Raw genomic sequence first — 15615 nt, forward strand, 5'->3', positions numbered from 1 at the left:
CTGCTGCGATCTGACTGCGTCTGCCAGGGTTACAAATTTAACAAGTTTACCTCGGGCTCTTCAGTACAATGTCATATCCAAACAGCCATCTGATGGGGTGTAAATCACGTCAAAAAAATCTAGCAGACTGATTTTAACAGCGCTGTGAATGTGATGGTGATAGCTAAATAATAAGGGCCGAAAGCCATGGTTCGCTCATAGGTGCGTTTACAAAACCACTTCCCAACGCAATTATGTTCTTTTAGATTGTATTAGCATTATGCTTGGATATATAAAAGCTGATTAGTTAGACGCATTCTCTCTGACAAGTGTTCAGGTTTAGTATTCTGCACGTGAAGGCGCTATTCGCAAGACACGCATTCATCTATTGGAACTCTGTCGAGCGTTATCGCCAATTTTATAGAACGTTTTCTAGCACCAACTTGCGGTCACAGCGTCGTCTATCGTACGGTGCCATGCTGCATGTGGGATAGCGCAGAGGGTACACAGCGAACGTGCTGCTGACAACGAGTGACAAGCTTTCGCGTTTTCCTGAAAGGTCTCAACAAGATTTTGCGATTGGGAAACTTCTTAGCATGTTGTTGCTAATCTTTGAGCTTCGATATTACCCGTAATTTATTTATTTATTTATTTATTTATTTATTTATTTATTTATTTATTTATTTATTTATTTATTTATTTATTATTTATTTATTTATTTATTTATTTATTTATTTATTTATTTATTTATTTATTTATTTATTTATTTATTTATTTATTTATTTATTTATTTATTCGGTACGCCTACATCGCCTGTACGGCATTATCCCAGGGGGGTACAATACAGGGGGTCACAAGAGAAAAATGTTCGTCAATATCAAAAGGATACATCAGTAACTGCAACATCGGTTAAACACAGAAATTCTCAATAGCGGAAGACAAACAAACAAAGAGTAGAACAACTTCTAAAGCAGAAAATGGGAAAACAGTGCCCACAGCAGTGTATGTTCTGAAATGCATAAAAGACCATGCAAGGAATATGACTCTCAATAGCATATTCAATACTAGCCGCTATCATCACTTCATTAGGGAGCTGATTCCAATCGTTAGTCGTGTTAGGAAAAAAATATATATAAACATATTGGCACGGCACTGATAAGCTCTGATTTTGTTCCTGTAGTCGCTCCTAGATGAAACGTAATGCGGCTCCTTAATGAAGAGCGTTTTGTCAATAGCAGTTTTACTTTTGTATATATTGCAAAGGAGTTTCAATCTCAGGATTGAACCGCTACAGGCCTAGAGGCGTTGCCATAGCTCAGCCCGTGATCGAAATAGGAGGCGCGTTAAGTATGAACCGCAATACCTGCTTACCTGCTAACATACGTCACATACGTGCAACGTGCTCTCAGTGCATGTCCAGCTTCCAACTCTATTAAGGTATTACTCAGACGACAACAATGATAAGTGTCTCCCTGGGACATGCGGTATACTGCCACCAGCATACATCTTAATCCAGGTAAAGAGCGAAGCTCCGGGGAACACGTTTTGTTTGCTTTCGTGCTCCTAAAATTTTTCATGGTATGATTTTCTAAGCATTGTTTACCTGCCACCTGGGCATCAAGCTTTACAAAATAAAGAAACGTGAGACTCCTCGACTGGGAGGGCTGTTAAAATGGAGTACTCAATAAAACAACCTGATATATGTGGCCGCGAATATGCCACGATAAACCAGACGCATGCAACGCGTTGAAAGAATATGCGCACTCCTAGGTATCCAGTGATACCTGTGCAAGGGCAATTCGCCTACTCGAGAGAAATCGAGCAACTACTCTATGCAACTGGAACTTTATTTTCTGATGTAATGCAGCGCGCAATGCGTGGCGTCGACCTGAACACCTGACGGCGCTGATTGGGAAGCACTGGAGAGCCTCTCCGTGGGAGAACCCATATGAACTAGGGACGACCTGCAAACGGTATCACATGGCTTTTGTTCCAGAACGAAGAAGAACAAAAAAAGTCACCGCCCAAGCACTCCGTACAGCAGGTTAACCAGCGAAGCTGAAACGTGCGATCCCGGTGTTTAACACTGGGTTAATCCCGACGGTTCATTAAAGTTTTTCTCAATTATTGGTCACGTCTTTGTGTTTCTTAATGAGGTTACATAAGCGTTCGGCTGCGGCGGAGAAAGCGACGTCACTGACGGTATGCCCGCAGTCCGCCGTTGTCGCATTGTCACTTGCTATTCTTCCAAATTGAATTGCTTCAAAATTAAATCTGTCCGTCACGTGAGACAATGAATGGTTCATACCCCCTTAAGCAATGGCTCATACCTCCGTAAACGCGGCCTCCCTATTGCGACGACAGAAGGGAAGTGAAATTCTACGCTGGAATGATTAGCAGCAACGGAGTCAGCTGTACAAGAAGACGACGACGCTCGAGCCATTCCTGATGCTGATAGTTTCTGCGTACAGGCGACAGATGGATGAATCGGCTAGCCAATACAGCTTCGCTGTAAACGAACGGCCCTCACTAGCATTTATTCCCATTATTTGTATATATTCATCGCTAGTATTTTACTGGGAGTTTTCCACGTTAGAGAACACAAATATAATGCACGCACGAAACTAAGATAAACGGCACGAGACAATCTGGTGATAAATTTCAATATGTAATGAACATTATTTACATATTTCAGGAAGCAAATATATATTGTGCAACTTTAAACAAGTTTTGCTTTCTTTTTTTTTCTCTTTGTGCTTTTACTGCGCAGTCAATTTCCTGACACTTTTTTCGTACAAAGAAATGCGTTCGGGTTCAACACTCTTCAGAATATAAAAAATACCTGCGTTCATCCCTGCTTCGTATAATACCGCTTGTCGACTGTGCTCTGGCTCCTCTTCCACAACTGACAATAGCCAGTTTCGAGGCAGCCGCAGTGAAGCACTCTTCTCGATTATGTTCGCGAGGTCAGGGCTCTTGCAATCACTCGGAAGCTCTGGTGGCTCTTCGTGAGGTGGCTGGCAAGCCGCAAGCTCTGCAAGCCTATAAGCACTTGCTCTCTTTTTTGTGACCGCCGCCTTTTAGGTGCAGAAGAAAGATAACTGGGCAAGTTTGGGAATTGCGTCGGAATGGTACCACTTCTCAGCGAACATGCACCCCGTTCAATCTCTACAACCTCGCCATGGACAAAATGCTTGCATGTTTTGAGTATGTCCGACGACTGGAAGTGAATGTCGCGCACTTTGCCTGTCTTGCCGAACAACTTGTCGGCACGGGAAATAGCTCTTGTCCACCTTTCAAGAAGCTTGGGGTCCGATGGTGACGCAAAAGGTGTCGCTTGTCTGGGTTGCTTCTGTACCCGCTCGTACAGCCAGGCACGAAATACTTCGGTACACTGGCTGAATATAAACGCATTTTGCATGTGACACCCAAACACGCCGAGGAATGCAGGCTGCAGCACTTCGTGGCGGAGAGCGGCTGGCCGCCGCAGTCGGCCGTGAAAGCCGATGACTTCGTTGCCTGTTCGTTGTAGCGTACAAATATATCAGCAGTCACTCACTGAAGGGAATATCGACTCTTAAAAGACGTCACGAAGCGCAAACACAGTTCACAAACACAAAAGCTGAAGAAAACAAAGCAAAACCACAGCGCGACCAAGAAAAACGTGACCACTGCCAACACAGAGACGCTCCAACGACGCTTGCACGGATGTTTGGCGTGCCGCGGAGCACCGCCTGCTCAACTATCAATGAAGAGAAACCAGCCCAATCCACTGCCGATGCCCATACCATGAGGTAGGACTATGAGGCTTCGCCGTCAACACGTCGCGTCCCCATGAAGGCGAGTGACCACGTAATATCGCCGACTACCTGGGGGTAACTCAGTGGATAACAGGATGACCTTCCCGTTCACAGCCGTAAGGCCGTTACCTGTCGCGACAGTGCCGACCGTACACGGCTCCTACCCATGGCTCTTCCATTTGCCATGTCCGGAATTCTGAAAGAGCAACCGATGGAGGTGCGGTTGCTGTTCCTTTGAAGTGTGAAACATTCACCATCGTCGACGACGGCGCTACAAGAGCCATCCAGACAACGTAGCAACGATATGGCACCACCCAGACAAGGCATCCAAGCCGAGATTATGTCGCATAAAGAAGACGAGACGAGGCGATGTAACATCACTGGGACAAAGCGATGCAGTCAGGATCTAACGCGACGACCTAACTGCAATGCAAAGGCAGAGAACCACTGACCTCGACGTGCTTCTCGACGGCTACAATGAATCGCTCTAGAAGACACTGGAGCCGACTATTGCGTCATCAGTTCAAGAACGCCGCCAAGTTGAAGAAAGTTAAGACTGCATGGGACGGCCCTCAAATCCAGACAGCTGCAGGTCACCTAATAAAGCCGACTGAAATCCGCTCGGCAAAATTCACAGTTCATGACTGGACTTACTCTATGACAATCTTTATCCTGTAACAATGCCCACGGGACGTAATTGTCAGCCTGGACTTCCCGAGTCAACCCTGCGCAGCCATCTACCTAAATTGACAGTCAATAACACTGTCTACAGACCAAGCGATACCCCACAGAAGATACTTAGGCACCATGTCTTAAATGTACTCGACAATACAGTGAGTATCACGCCTCGCGCAAGCACCATGATTTCCGTTAGCTCAGCAGCTGCCGGAGCCTTGGAAGCCAACCTCGAGAGCGACTATCACCTGCTGCTCCACCGTGAAATCGACATCGCAAGGGGAATCGTCCAGTTGCATGGAGGAAAAGCGCAGCTAAAGGCGACAAACACCTGCCAGGAATATAACCACCTCAACAAGGGTACGAAGATCCCATGCATGGAAGAAGTCACGACAGTCAGCAATGGATTGGTCACCTAGGATTGTACACCACTTTCCTTGATGGCCCAATTACCTCAACAAGCTTTCGATTTTAATCCGAGTCTTCCCAGCAATACACATGACTAAACAAGAACCTCTCAAAAGCCTCCTCCAATTATACAAATACTGTTTTTTGTGCTCATCAGATTCGGCAAATACCAGTTCCTAAGCTTTGCATAATAACAGAAGAATGCGCTTCACCACTCCGCGAGTGGTAAAAACGAGAAACCATAAATCAACAAGTCAACAAAATACAGCACGACGATATTATTCAGCCGTCAAAGAGCCCATAGGCGTACCGTGTGATTTTAGTGAAGAAGGACGGAACTCAGCATTTTTGTGCCGATTATCGCCGTCTGAACAGTCACGAAGAAGGACGTCTTACGGATAGACGGCCGGTGCATGGGACTTGCTCTGAAATGCAAAGTATTTTTGTTCGATGCATCTCACGTGTGGTTATTGGCAATTTAAAGTCGACGAAAGGGATCGAAAGAAGACCACGTTTATCACGCCGGATGGTCTATCGAGTTCAAGGTCACACCGTTCGGGATTTGCTAAGCCGCTGCAACGTTCTAGCGCGTTGTGGGCACTGTGTTGGTTGGCTTGAACTGACAGAACTGTCTCTGTCTACTTTAATGACGTCCTCGTCTTTATAGCAAGCTCTGATGATCACCTCAGGTGGCTTGGAACCATTCTGGAGGCAATACAGTCATCCTGATTCAACCTGCAGCCGGAAATGTGCCGCTTCGCGTACGAAGAACTCCTGTCCCTGGGCCATGCCATGAACAAGTCTGAAGCCGGACCCAATCCGCGGAAGACAACCGCCATGACAATGTTTCCACGGCCCATCGTCAAGAAGGCGGCACACACACTCCTTAGCCTGCATGCCTACATTAGGCACTTTGTCATGGACTTTTCATGCATCAACGTGCATCTGACTCATCTAACGAAATCAGACTTCGATTTTAAGTGGGACACGCCGCAGGTCGAAGCATTTCAAGAACTGAAACGACGACTGCTGTCACCACCGGCACTTATTACTTCGACGAAACGCCGATACGGAAATTCACACCGATGCAAGTAGCGCAGGGCTTGGTACCGTGCTAGTCCAAAGGAAAGACGGACTTGAAAGGGTCGTGGCTAACGTTAGCCGGTCGCTGTCGAAACCGGAAGCTAAACTGTCTACGACAGAAAAAAAGTGCCTCGCTATCGTTTTAGCTACGGCAAACTTTTTTCCTGACCTATAGGATAGGACCTTCAAAGTCGTAAGCTACCACAACACCTTGTGTTGGCTGGCAAACTTCAAGTACTCTTTAGGGTATGCTGCGAACTGTGGAGCATAAGACTGCAATAATTGAACATCACCCTGGTCTGCAAGTCCATACGCCAACACTCTGATGCCGAATGCCTGTCTCACGTTTCCATCGACGCGCCACCGAAAAACGAACAAGACGGGACGCCTCTCTGGAAATAATAAAAGCAGACGGACTTCACCGAATATCAATGAGCCGAACCACAACTAAGAAGCCTTGTCGATTACTTGGATAGCAAGACCATCTTAATCGCTAGGAAAATTAGGTGTGGATAGTCTAAGTTTCTGTTACAAAACAACGTCCTCATAGAGAACTTGTCGCCAGTCCATGTCAACTGCCTTCTCGTGGTGCCTTCAGAAATGCGGCCAGAGGTTCTGCAAGTTCTGTGTGATGATACAATGACAGGCCACCTCAGATTTATTTTTCTGTACGCTTTCGAGTATTCAGGATAAGTATTACTTGCCGTCCCTGAACGCCGGCGTCACCCATTGAGTCAAGACCTGCCGAGATGCTCAGCGTCGCAAGACGCCAACGACAAAGCCAGCGGGACTGCTACAGCCAACCAAGCCTCCTTGCTGACCATTCCAGCACATTGGAATGGAGTTACTCGGGCCTATTTCGACTTTGACACCTGGAAATTATTAGGTCGTCGTCGCTACCGACTACTTTACGCGCTACGCCGAAACAAAAGACATGCCCAAATGTAGTGCGGCCGAAGTAGCGAAATTCTTCGTCGAGAACATCCTGCTACGACATGGTGCCGAAGAAGTCCTCATCATGAACAAAAGAACGACCTTTACAGCGGAGCTAACTCAAGCTGTTCTGCAATACAGCCAAGCAAGTCACCGGAGGACCACCACGTACCACCCGCAGACGAATCGTTTTTACAGAATGCCTAAACAAGACACGCGCCGACATGTTAGCACCAAACTTCGACGTCGAGTACAAGTTGGACGCCGTCCTTCCGTTCGCAACTGGTGAGTACAATACAGCAAAGCAACAAACAAAGAAGATGACGCCGTTCAAGCTGGTATACGGAAGGAATCGGTTGCTGATGCTTGACGCCACGCTGCCGAACTTCCGCGACGAAGACAACCTCAACGTCGCCGCCTGCCTTCAGCGCACCGAACAAGCCCGACAGCTCGCCCGACAGCTCACCCGCCGGCACATGAAGAACCAGCAAAGAATCGACAGTCGGTACTCCAATCTTTGACAATTATACATGGAATACCAAAACGGCGACCATCTTTGGGTATGAACTCCGACGTGGACGCAATGAAAAATGTATGCGACACATTTGCAAGCTGTCTGAGACAGCTTTTTGCCTGGGGGGCCCCCAACTTGTGTGTTGAAAATAAAGTGGATTCTAATTTTTCAGATCGTGAAAAATACTCTGACGCCTCCTTGTGAAGTGTTTATTAACCTGAGTCGACCACCAACCCTGTGTTTGGCGCTCTTTGGTCCACAGTTGCCTTTTGCGCCATAAAAATCTACTACTAAGACACTCTGACGTCCTTGGCGCACTGTCCCTGATGGCAATGCCCAATGGCATTGCGCAATCACGGCGGCGCCACGCAGGACCTTAGCTCGTCCACTTAATGCGGCTTAAGCCATTCAAAAGGCTTTAGCGAATTCTGGGACTTCACTTCTTACTCTTGCCTTGTCAGTTTTCTTCATGTACGAATACCTTTTCTTGATTTCATGTTTTGTTTGCAGCATCGGGTCGATGCTTCTTAAAATAGGGGCATGGACAACCGTATATCGTGTTTGTTTTGCGGTGATCGTTTTTCACCGGCCAATCATTCTTACAGTGTTATCGCTCGGCGCAAGACGCACATTCGTGTATCGGGGCTCTCTGGAATGTTGCCGCCGATTCTATAGCGAGGGACCCTTGTCTAAGCACATTCCATACGTGACACGAACGGTGCTATGCATTCTTGAGCACACTCGAACACAAGCGATTACGCTGGAATCTACGACTTGTATAAATGGTCGGCGCACTACACACATAGATGAGATCTCAGAGAACGGTGACCGTGCTCCCCGCTATCAGTTGTGCTTTCTGTGTCACCTGTGTTTCTGGGCACAAGTTCCCCCAATGAAGCATTAAATTCGTGATTAGCATTTTTGGTACTGCCTGTTCACCGCCACTACAACGTGGCACTTTGTTCCTATTATTCCGTCTCTTTGTAGACACTACCGTGGGAGCACTGCTTATAGAACCTGATGCATAGCGTAAGTGATATCAGTCAAATCTTTCCAGTAAAAAATGTTTAATGCAATGTTTTTTGCGAACTCTCCAGAAGTATCCTGAACGCGTGGCTGCTAGGTGCTGCTCTCGGCCGCATAGTTCCCACGAAGGACAGCACTGCCATGTTTACTAACTTTACATTTGTCCTAGACGGTGGCCTTGTCTTTTACGGAATTACGCAGGGATAAAACAGATGACACCTAAATATCCTTATTCCAACAAATATACGTTATAAGAGCACGATCCACTTAATCGAGCGAGCTTTTTAAGTCTATTTGGTCTGCTTGGTCGTTTGTTCTCGAAGTAAAATGCAGTTTAATAATACATTATCTACAGGATCGGCCAGGTCTAGTCGGTGCGCCGACCCTGGATACAGTTTCATAGCAAATGTGGCCCATCCCGGAAACTCGCCGTGGTTGCGTAAAAGCTATCGCATTGACCTGTTAAGCCCGAGGGCCCGGGATCAAATCCTGGCCGTGGGAGCCGCATTTTGATGAAGGCGAAATGCAAAACGTCCGCGTACCGGGCATTGGGTGCTTGTTAAAAAAAACCAGGTGGATCACAATTATGCGGGAGTGCCCCATTACGGCATGTCCCATATTCATATAGTGCTTACGGCATGTAAGACGCGATAGTTGCAATCATGTAACGATGCAATCATGCGTGGTCACGTGGGTCACGTGGTGGGGGTCACCATTTCTAGCAGTCTTCACTGGCAGGTGCCTATGGTTCAAAAGCACTATGCTATGGCTCAAAAGCTATGGTTCAAAAGCACTATGCACTATGGTTCAAAAGCACTATGGTTTAAAACGCTGTGCAGAATATAATCAGTTGCATAGCATTTTTTAACCGCTTCGTCAACATTCCTTCGTAAAAATACCGGCCACCGTGTCAGACTTTCTTTTCACCCTTCATTCATTTGAAAGCGTAAAAGCTAAAATTCCTGATTGAAACTTTCCATTTAAGCAGCCGGGTAATTTTGTATGCCTGCCGCATATTTTTTTAACGGGAACTGTGCAGAAATTATGCGAAATCACTACTGATTTCCGAACAATGACACCAAACTCCCAATGCTCGGGTTTGTCCGAATGCATGCGGAGACGTTTCGCGGTGGGACCGAATGAATGAATCAAATTTATATACACCTGATGTATCCCTTCATGCACTCGCAGCCAGGTACGCAGGGCTTGTCGCACTGCTGTATCACTGGCTTGCCGCAAACCGACTCGCAGTCGTTCGTGCAGCTACTGAAGCGCTCGTGCTTGGAGCTGTCGCACTGGCCACAGCGCCTCGCGTCGTAGCAGTTGTTGGTCTCCTCGTCACGGTAGTAGCCGGGCTGGCAAATGCAGCGTTGGGACCGGCGCCGGTACTCCAGATGGCGGCCGGCACTGCAGTACTGCTCGTTTCGCTCCCACAGCCGCGCCCGTCTCTCGTGCGGCAGCACGCAGCTTCGGAACCGCCTCAGGAACTGTCCCTGCACGCAGCCTGCACAATCGCCGCGCAGTGGGAGTTTCACTACAAATAGCGGTAACGTCGTGCCTCATGGGCGCTGATCGCAGCACTGCTTTCAAAGTTCAGGGGAAGCGGTATACGTATGGAGGTCAACTCTGGGCTGGTGAAATGCTACCATTTCCTTCCAGATAGCTTTCATACTTCGGCAAAAGGCGCAAAAACGGGACACAGAAACGAGCGCACGAATACAGGCGCTGAACGCTGTTTTTGCTTCCAACAGGCACACGACACAGCGCCTGTGGCGTGTGCTCCTCTTCTGTGTCCCGTTTTTTTGCGCTGTTTGCCAAAGTATGTGTTCGTACAGCAAGCCCTGCTAGCCACCATTTTGAAATAGTTTCCCGTGCCCGTTTTATCCGTGGTATCAAGTAACACTCCGCCAACGTTACTACCGATATTGGCTTGTTGTGGGAAAAAAATCTGCAAAAGGCATACCTGTACATAAATTCAACTGGTCATATGTGCTATACAAATATTTGTCATATGTGCTGAGATGCCCTCAATGAACAACAATGGAAGCAATCATAATTTATATTCTGAATTTAGGAAAGCTCAATTCTAACACCACTAGCCAAACACTGTTCATTTATTGGCCAAGTTCTTATACAAGTTGGCAACAATACGAACATAATTTCACCTGAGATATGCATTGCTGGTAAATAATATTATTATGTTTCGAGAATGAAGAGCTAAGTATTGGCTTCAGGGGTGCTACAGCATTAAGTTATTCCAAACTGTTTTTATTTCATTTCTGCAATCAGCCCTCCAAGATTGGCCAAACATTTTTCGGGCCACCCCACTTCAACTCTCTGTCACACTTCGTCACGAAAACCGTGAAACTCCCGAGCTGATATGACATGTACACACTGCTTATGTATAATTAGACCGAAGATAAGAAAAAAGAAATATTTCCGACTCTATGCCTTTTTTTCACCAGCCGAAGTGGACAGACAAAGTGGGCTGCTGCCACTTCCACTATTTGTCCCGCGGCATCACGAAACCGACAGAACTCACCACGTCAAAGTGGCGTGTACGCATTAAAGACACGTTATTATGCGAAACGAAACTGAAATTTATTAAGTATAGCTGGGGCCCTGTAACGTAAAACTATTCCAATCTTCTGACGTCAATTTACGCAACTTCCGAGGCAGACATCTGGTGGTGACTCGCAGCGTTGTTTGAACAGGCCAGTGAAACACTCTCCTCGTTTATAGGAGTCCCTTTTGTTGGCTTTCGACGCGAAGAGCAGGGCCTAAATTTACGGGTTTACCTTAACCATCTGGCTTACCAGAGGCGAGGAGCATGGAGAAGTGGAGAGGGTTTGGATGGCACCGTGAATGTCGATAACCTAATGAGTAGGGTGGTGCCCGTGTCTGCGATCGGCCTGCTTCTTCTTGCTTAGCTTTCGGTGTGTGGCAGAAAATTGCAGCAGCGTGAAACGGTAGGGTGAAAAATGCAGCTAAAATAGATGCTCAGCGAAGAAATTTCTGAAGAGCGATGTAGTGCACGTGTTGGAAGGGCTCGACAACGTTATACTTCCGCGCAAAAATTTTTGCTTTACGCAAATATATATATTATACCACTCCAAGTAGCCAGTGCCAGAGCGATCGGCGGGCAGCCATCTTCTATTCATTTCAGAACGGAAGTAGCCTCCGGCTACTCCTAAACACTTCTATATTGTACGGCATATTAATGCATCTTTAATGCGTGCACGTCACTTTGACGCGGCCAGTTTTCGCGGTTTTGTGGCATCGCATGACCGACAGGCGAAGTGGGCGCAGCCTGAAAGTGTTTGACCAATTACGGAGGGCTGATGATGAAAAAGGCGCAGAATTGGAAATAATTATCTTTCTTTTGTTCAGTCTAATCATGCATAATAAGTGTGTACACGTCACATCAAGTTAGCAGCTTTCGCGGCTTTCTGGCGTCGCGTGACAGATGAATCGAAATGGGAGTGGCCCGAAAACATTTTGACCGACGGTGGAGGGCTGATTGCAGAAATGGAATGGAAAATTTTGAAATAGCTTTAAGTTATAGCGCCTCTGCATCATTCTGAAAGGAATAGAGATGGCTACCTGCCGATCGCTCTGACATTGGATACTCGAAGCTGCCGGGGAAAATGGATTTATTCGCGTATAACAACCATGTTAGCGCGGTAGTATAACGTTGTCGAGCCCTTTCTGTATGTATACGACATCGCTCTGCCAACTCTTCTTCGCTGAGGATCCGTTTTATCGGAATTTTTATTCTCCAGTTGTACGCCACCGATGTCTTCGACCAGGCCCAGAAAGCTAAGCAAGGGAAAGCGGGCCAATCGCAGACGCCGGCACAACCATCCTCATATGGTTTTGTACTTTCACTACGCTAGCTCAGCCACATCGAAACCCTCTCCACTCTTGCGTGCTCCTTACCGCTAGTCAGCCAATTAGATCATAAAACCTGTCAAGGTAGGCAATGCTACTCGCGTTGAAAGTAAACAAACGTGACCTTATATGAACGAGAAGCGCGTTTCCTTGGGCTGTTCAAACAACGCTGCGAGTCACCGCAAGATGCTTGCGTCAGCGGCTGCGCAAGTTTGACGTCAGTAGATTGGAATAAGAAACATAGGAATAGTTTTACGCTATAGTGCCCAGAAACGTTATACCAAATACAGACATCATGCTCTATATAGATATTTTGATGTTTTTAAAGCAGACGACTCATACAAATCATTTGACAACTTACGTAAAATAGTTACGAAGTTCACTTGACATTTGAGTTCCGTAAAAGTGCAATTTGGAAATTTGTGCTCTGCTCGGAGCAATACAACTAGATTTACCTTACAAGCTTCCCATTTTTAACTAGTGTACTTCGCATTATTGTGACGTGTTTTCCCTCTGAATGTGGCCAAAGTACAAAATGTAATGTTTTTTTCTTTATTTATTATTTATTTGCAGTCACTGATGCTAAATTATGTAGGACTGACTCAAGAGCTTCGGCACAGCAATTCTTAGATAGTAAACGCCTCTTATGGCTCGAATTATACCTCATCAAAATTCATTCACTGAACTCGTGCCTTAACGTTTCCTGCTATCTTGTATGTATAGCTAAAAAGCGCTACAGTGTTTAAGTTGCTGCCATACAAGCATGTGCTTGTATAGCAGCGAGCAATGCATTGACAGAGAATATAAATAGACAGATAGCCTGCGGTGACACTGAATGTCCTAACTGTGAAAATTACAACAATGAGGGTGGCACACTGCTGCTCGAATCAATGAAACACAACATAGTTATTTTTCCTGGGGGGGGGGGGGGAGTGGTTGGCCTCCATCTGACCATTATCTCTAGAAGTATGTCGGCGCCAATCTCCTTCTTAAATGGCTCTCCTGAATCGATTATTGAAACCAGAAAGAGGAGTTTAATGCAATGGTCTGATCTCTTGTTGTCCGTTTTGTTATATTTAAATAAATCTCTAGCATTTCCTTTGCAGTCGTCACTCATGTAACTTTACGTGTACATAAACGCAATAACTATGTCCCGCAACAGCATAAAAAACATCCACTCTATCGAGATAAAATCGCGGCAAAATACTGCCTTACAAAGCATTACGAACAATTAGAGGTTGTGCACGCCACACTATCACGCGATAAAAATCCTATGGAAAACAATTTGATGAAAACAGACATTTTTAAAATAGCCTGGGAATGTTCATTTCCAGATAAATGATTTAACAGGATGAAATAGATATTAGTCATGAAGCATTTTTAACACTTCAAAACATTTCATAGCAATACTGTAGGAAGCAGGAAATTAAATTGTGGTGTTTACCGTGCTGCAACTGCACAGTGGGATATTAAGGCGGCTTGAAGCAGTAACTTAATTGTACCAAGAGGTGCAAATTCACGTTGGAACACTGTATCCATAACTGTTCTATGGCATCCATTCCATAAAACAGTTAACCACAAATTAACCTCACGACCCAAGGTTCTTTATTTATCACTATGAGTACTCCACCATGATATTCGCCATCCTTTCTTTCCCCTTGCATGCGCTTGCATCGCATACGTGTGCCTCTAATTTCTTTTTGTATGCTGTTATTGTTGTTCGGTCCTTGCGCATTGATGATTGTCCAGGATTGCAGACAACCTTATGCTTATGACTTATGCGGCATAGGTTAAAGTAAGTTCACCTCTTTCTTTTTCTTGCACTATACTTCAATTTTCCGACTTTGCAATTTGTGCATTTCTGCTGCAGTTTTGTGTTACACGTCCCAATTTCCACTGCGTGTTTTGTATTGTTATCTCAGCTGCACATAAGTTTTCGTGCTCATACAACACATCTTCTTGGTTAGTTGCAGGCCTATATTTCTGCAGTGCTGTAGAAAATGTCCTTCATCCATGTGTAGCTTAAGTTCTAATGTTAGTTCAGGTAATGTGCTATTATACCCAAACTTTACATTTCACTCTCCGTACTATCTCTGTCATTTTCGCTGTCATGCATCATTTAAAATAAGACAAGCTCAATTCTAAGCCTCGCGACATGACACTTGCCGGCGACGGTCCGTCAATCTCGCGCGCGCTAAGGAGGAAAGCGGGGAGAAGGCGCACCGTCTGCCGTCGCGGGTAAGGCACCGGGGCGAGGGGAGGGAGGGTAAAATGCTCTACTCCGGCGAGGACGCCGTATCGCGCGGGCGCGGGGGGGGGGGGGGGGTCCGTGGGGGCATTATCTTGAAAGCGATTTGCGATGGGAACAAAGTTCGCCGAGTGCTGCTTAGTGTCCTCTGTGCTTTCGCCGCTTAGCTCGCGTTGAAGCGAGAGGCAAGACGCCGGCCAGATCGCTCGCTGCTGTCGCCGCGCTCTCTCACTCCAGCGTTTCGACAGCGAGCGTGCGCGGTCATCAAGTGAGGTGTGTTATGTTTGCTTGTGCGCGCGTGACACCACGCTTGTTAACTAAGTTAATAAGCGAATGTTTACAAGTTTATACGGCCGACATACACATATCCTTGCTTAGTTTCTACTAATTTGCTATTCCAATCGATGCTTCGCCTTTCGGGCTAAACTGCAACTTCTTTATCCGGGTCTCCTTTTTGAATGCGAGTTAGTGCAGGGAAAAATAAGCCAAGCCAGAGATTGTCTATGGCTCCCCTACCTGAGGCCATGAGTGTTTCATGTACGAAGGATAACTCGAGGAGTCATTACTACGAGATCCGGGAGACAAACCAGAGTGTGTCGAGACGGCAGGCTATCACGTTCACTACGGAAACAGAGCGTCCAGAGAAACGTATTCATGGATTCAAGAAACTTAAAATCAGTGACCACGTGGAGGATTCACAGGGATGGTGCCTAGTTCTAAGTGTCCCCGCATTGTTGCAAAGTGGCGCATAAGGACAGTCCTAACAATGTGGGATACCCAACGACTTAAACATTAGTGAACTCAAGAGGGCGTTGAGTGTTCGTGCAATGTGCTTGACATTGACCGCGCGGCCGGCGATAAGGTGCAAGTTACACGATGTGCCGAATAGAGTCATCATCATCGCCATTCATCATCATCATCGTAATGCGCCATAGTCACCACCACGGATGTAGCAGCGTCGTGAGTGACGGGTGTGCTCGCCTCGTGAGGCCAATGGGGCCTTCAGGTGACATACGAAGGGCTGACGCCACGTTCTGTATTTAACTTATCCGCAAACC

General features: G+C 46.4%; 1 protein-coding gene across 1 annotated transcript in view; it reads right to left on the minus strand.

Annotated features, from left to right (window-relative positions):
- The window catches only part of LOC119463813 (uncharacterized), a 32926-nt gene that overhangs the window by 6703 nt on the left and 10608 nt on the right, over positions 1-15615 (minus strand). Inside the window, exon 2 of the mRNA XM_037724636.2 lies at positions 9583-9922. Within this exon, the coding sequence (XP_037580564.2) occupies positions 9583-9922 (340 nt within the window). The remainder of the gene's footprint in view (positions 1-9582; positions 9923-15615) is intronic.

This window comes from Dermacentor silvarum, chromosome 9 (genome assembly GCF_013339745.2).
Source record: "Dermacentor silvarum isolate Dsil-2018 chromosome 9, BIME_Dsil_1.4, whole genome shotgun sequence".
In the NCBI taxonomy this organism is placed as follows: Eukaryota; Metazoa; Arthropoda; class Arachnida; order Ixodida; family Ixodidae; genus Dermacentor; species Dermacentor silvarum.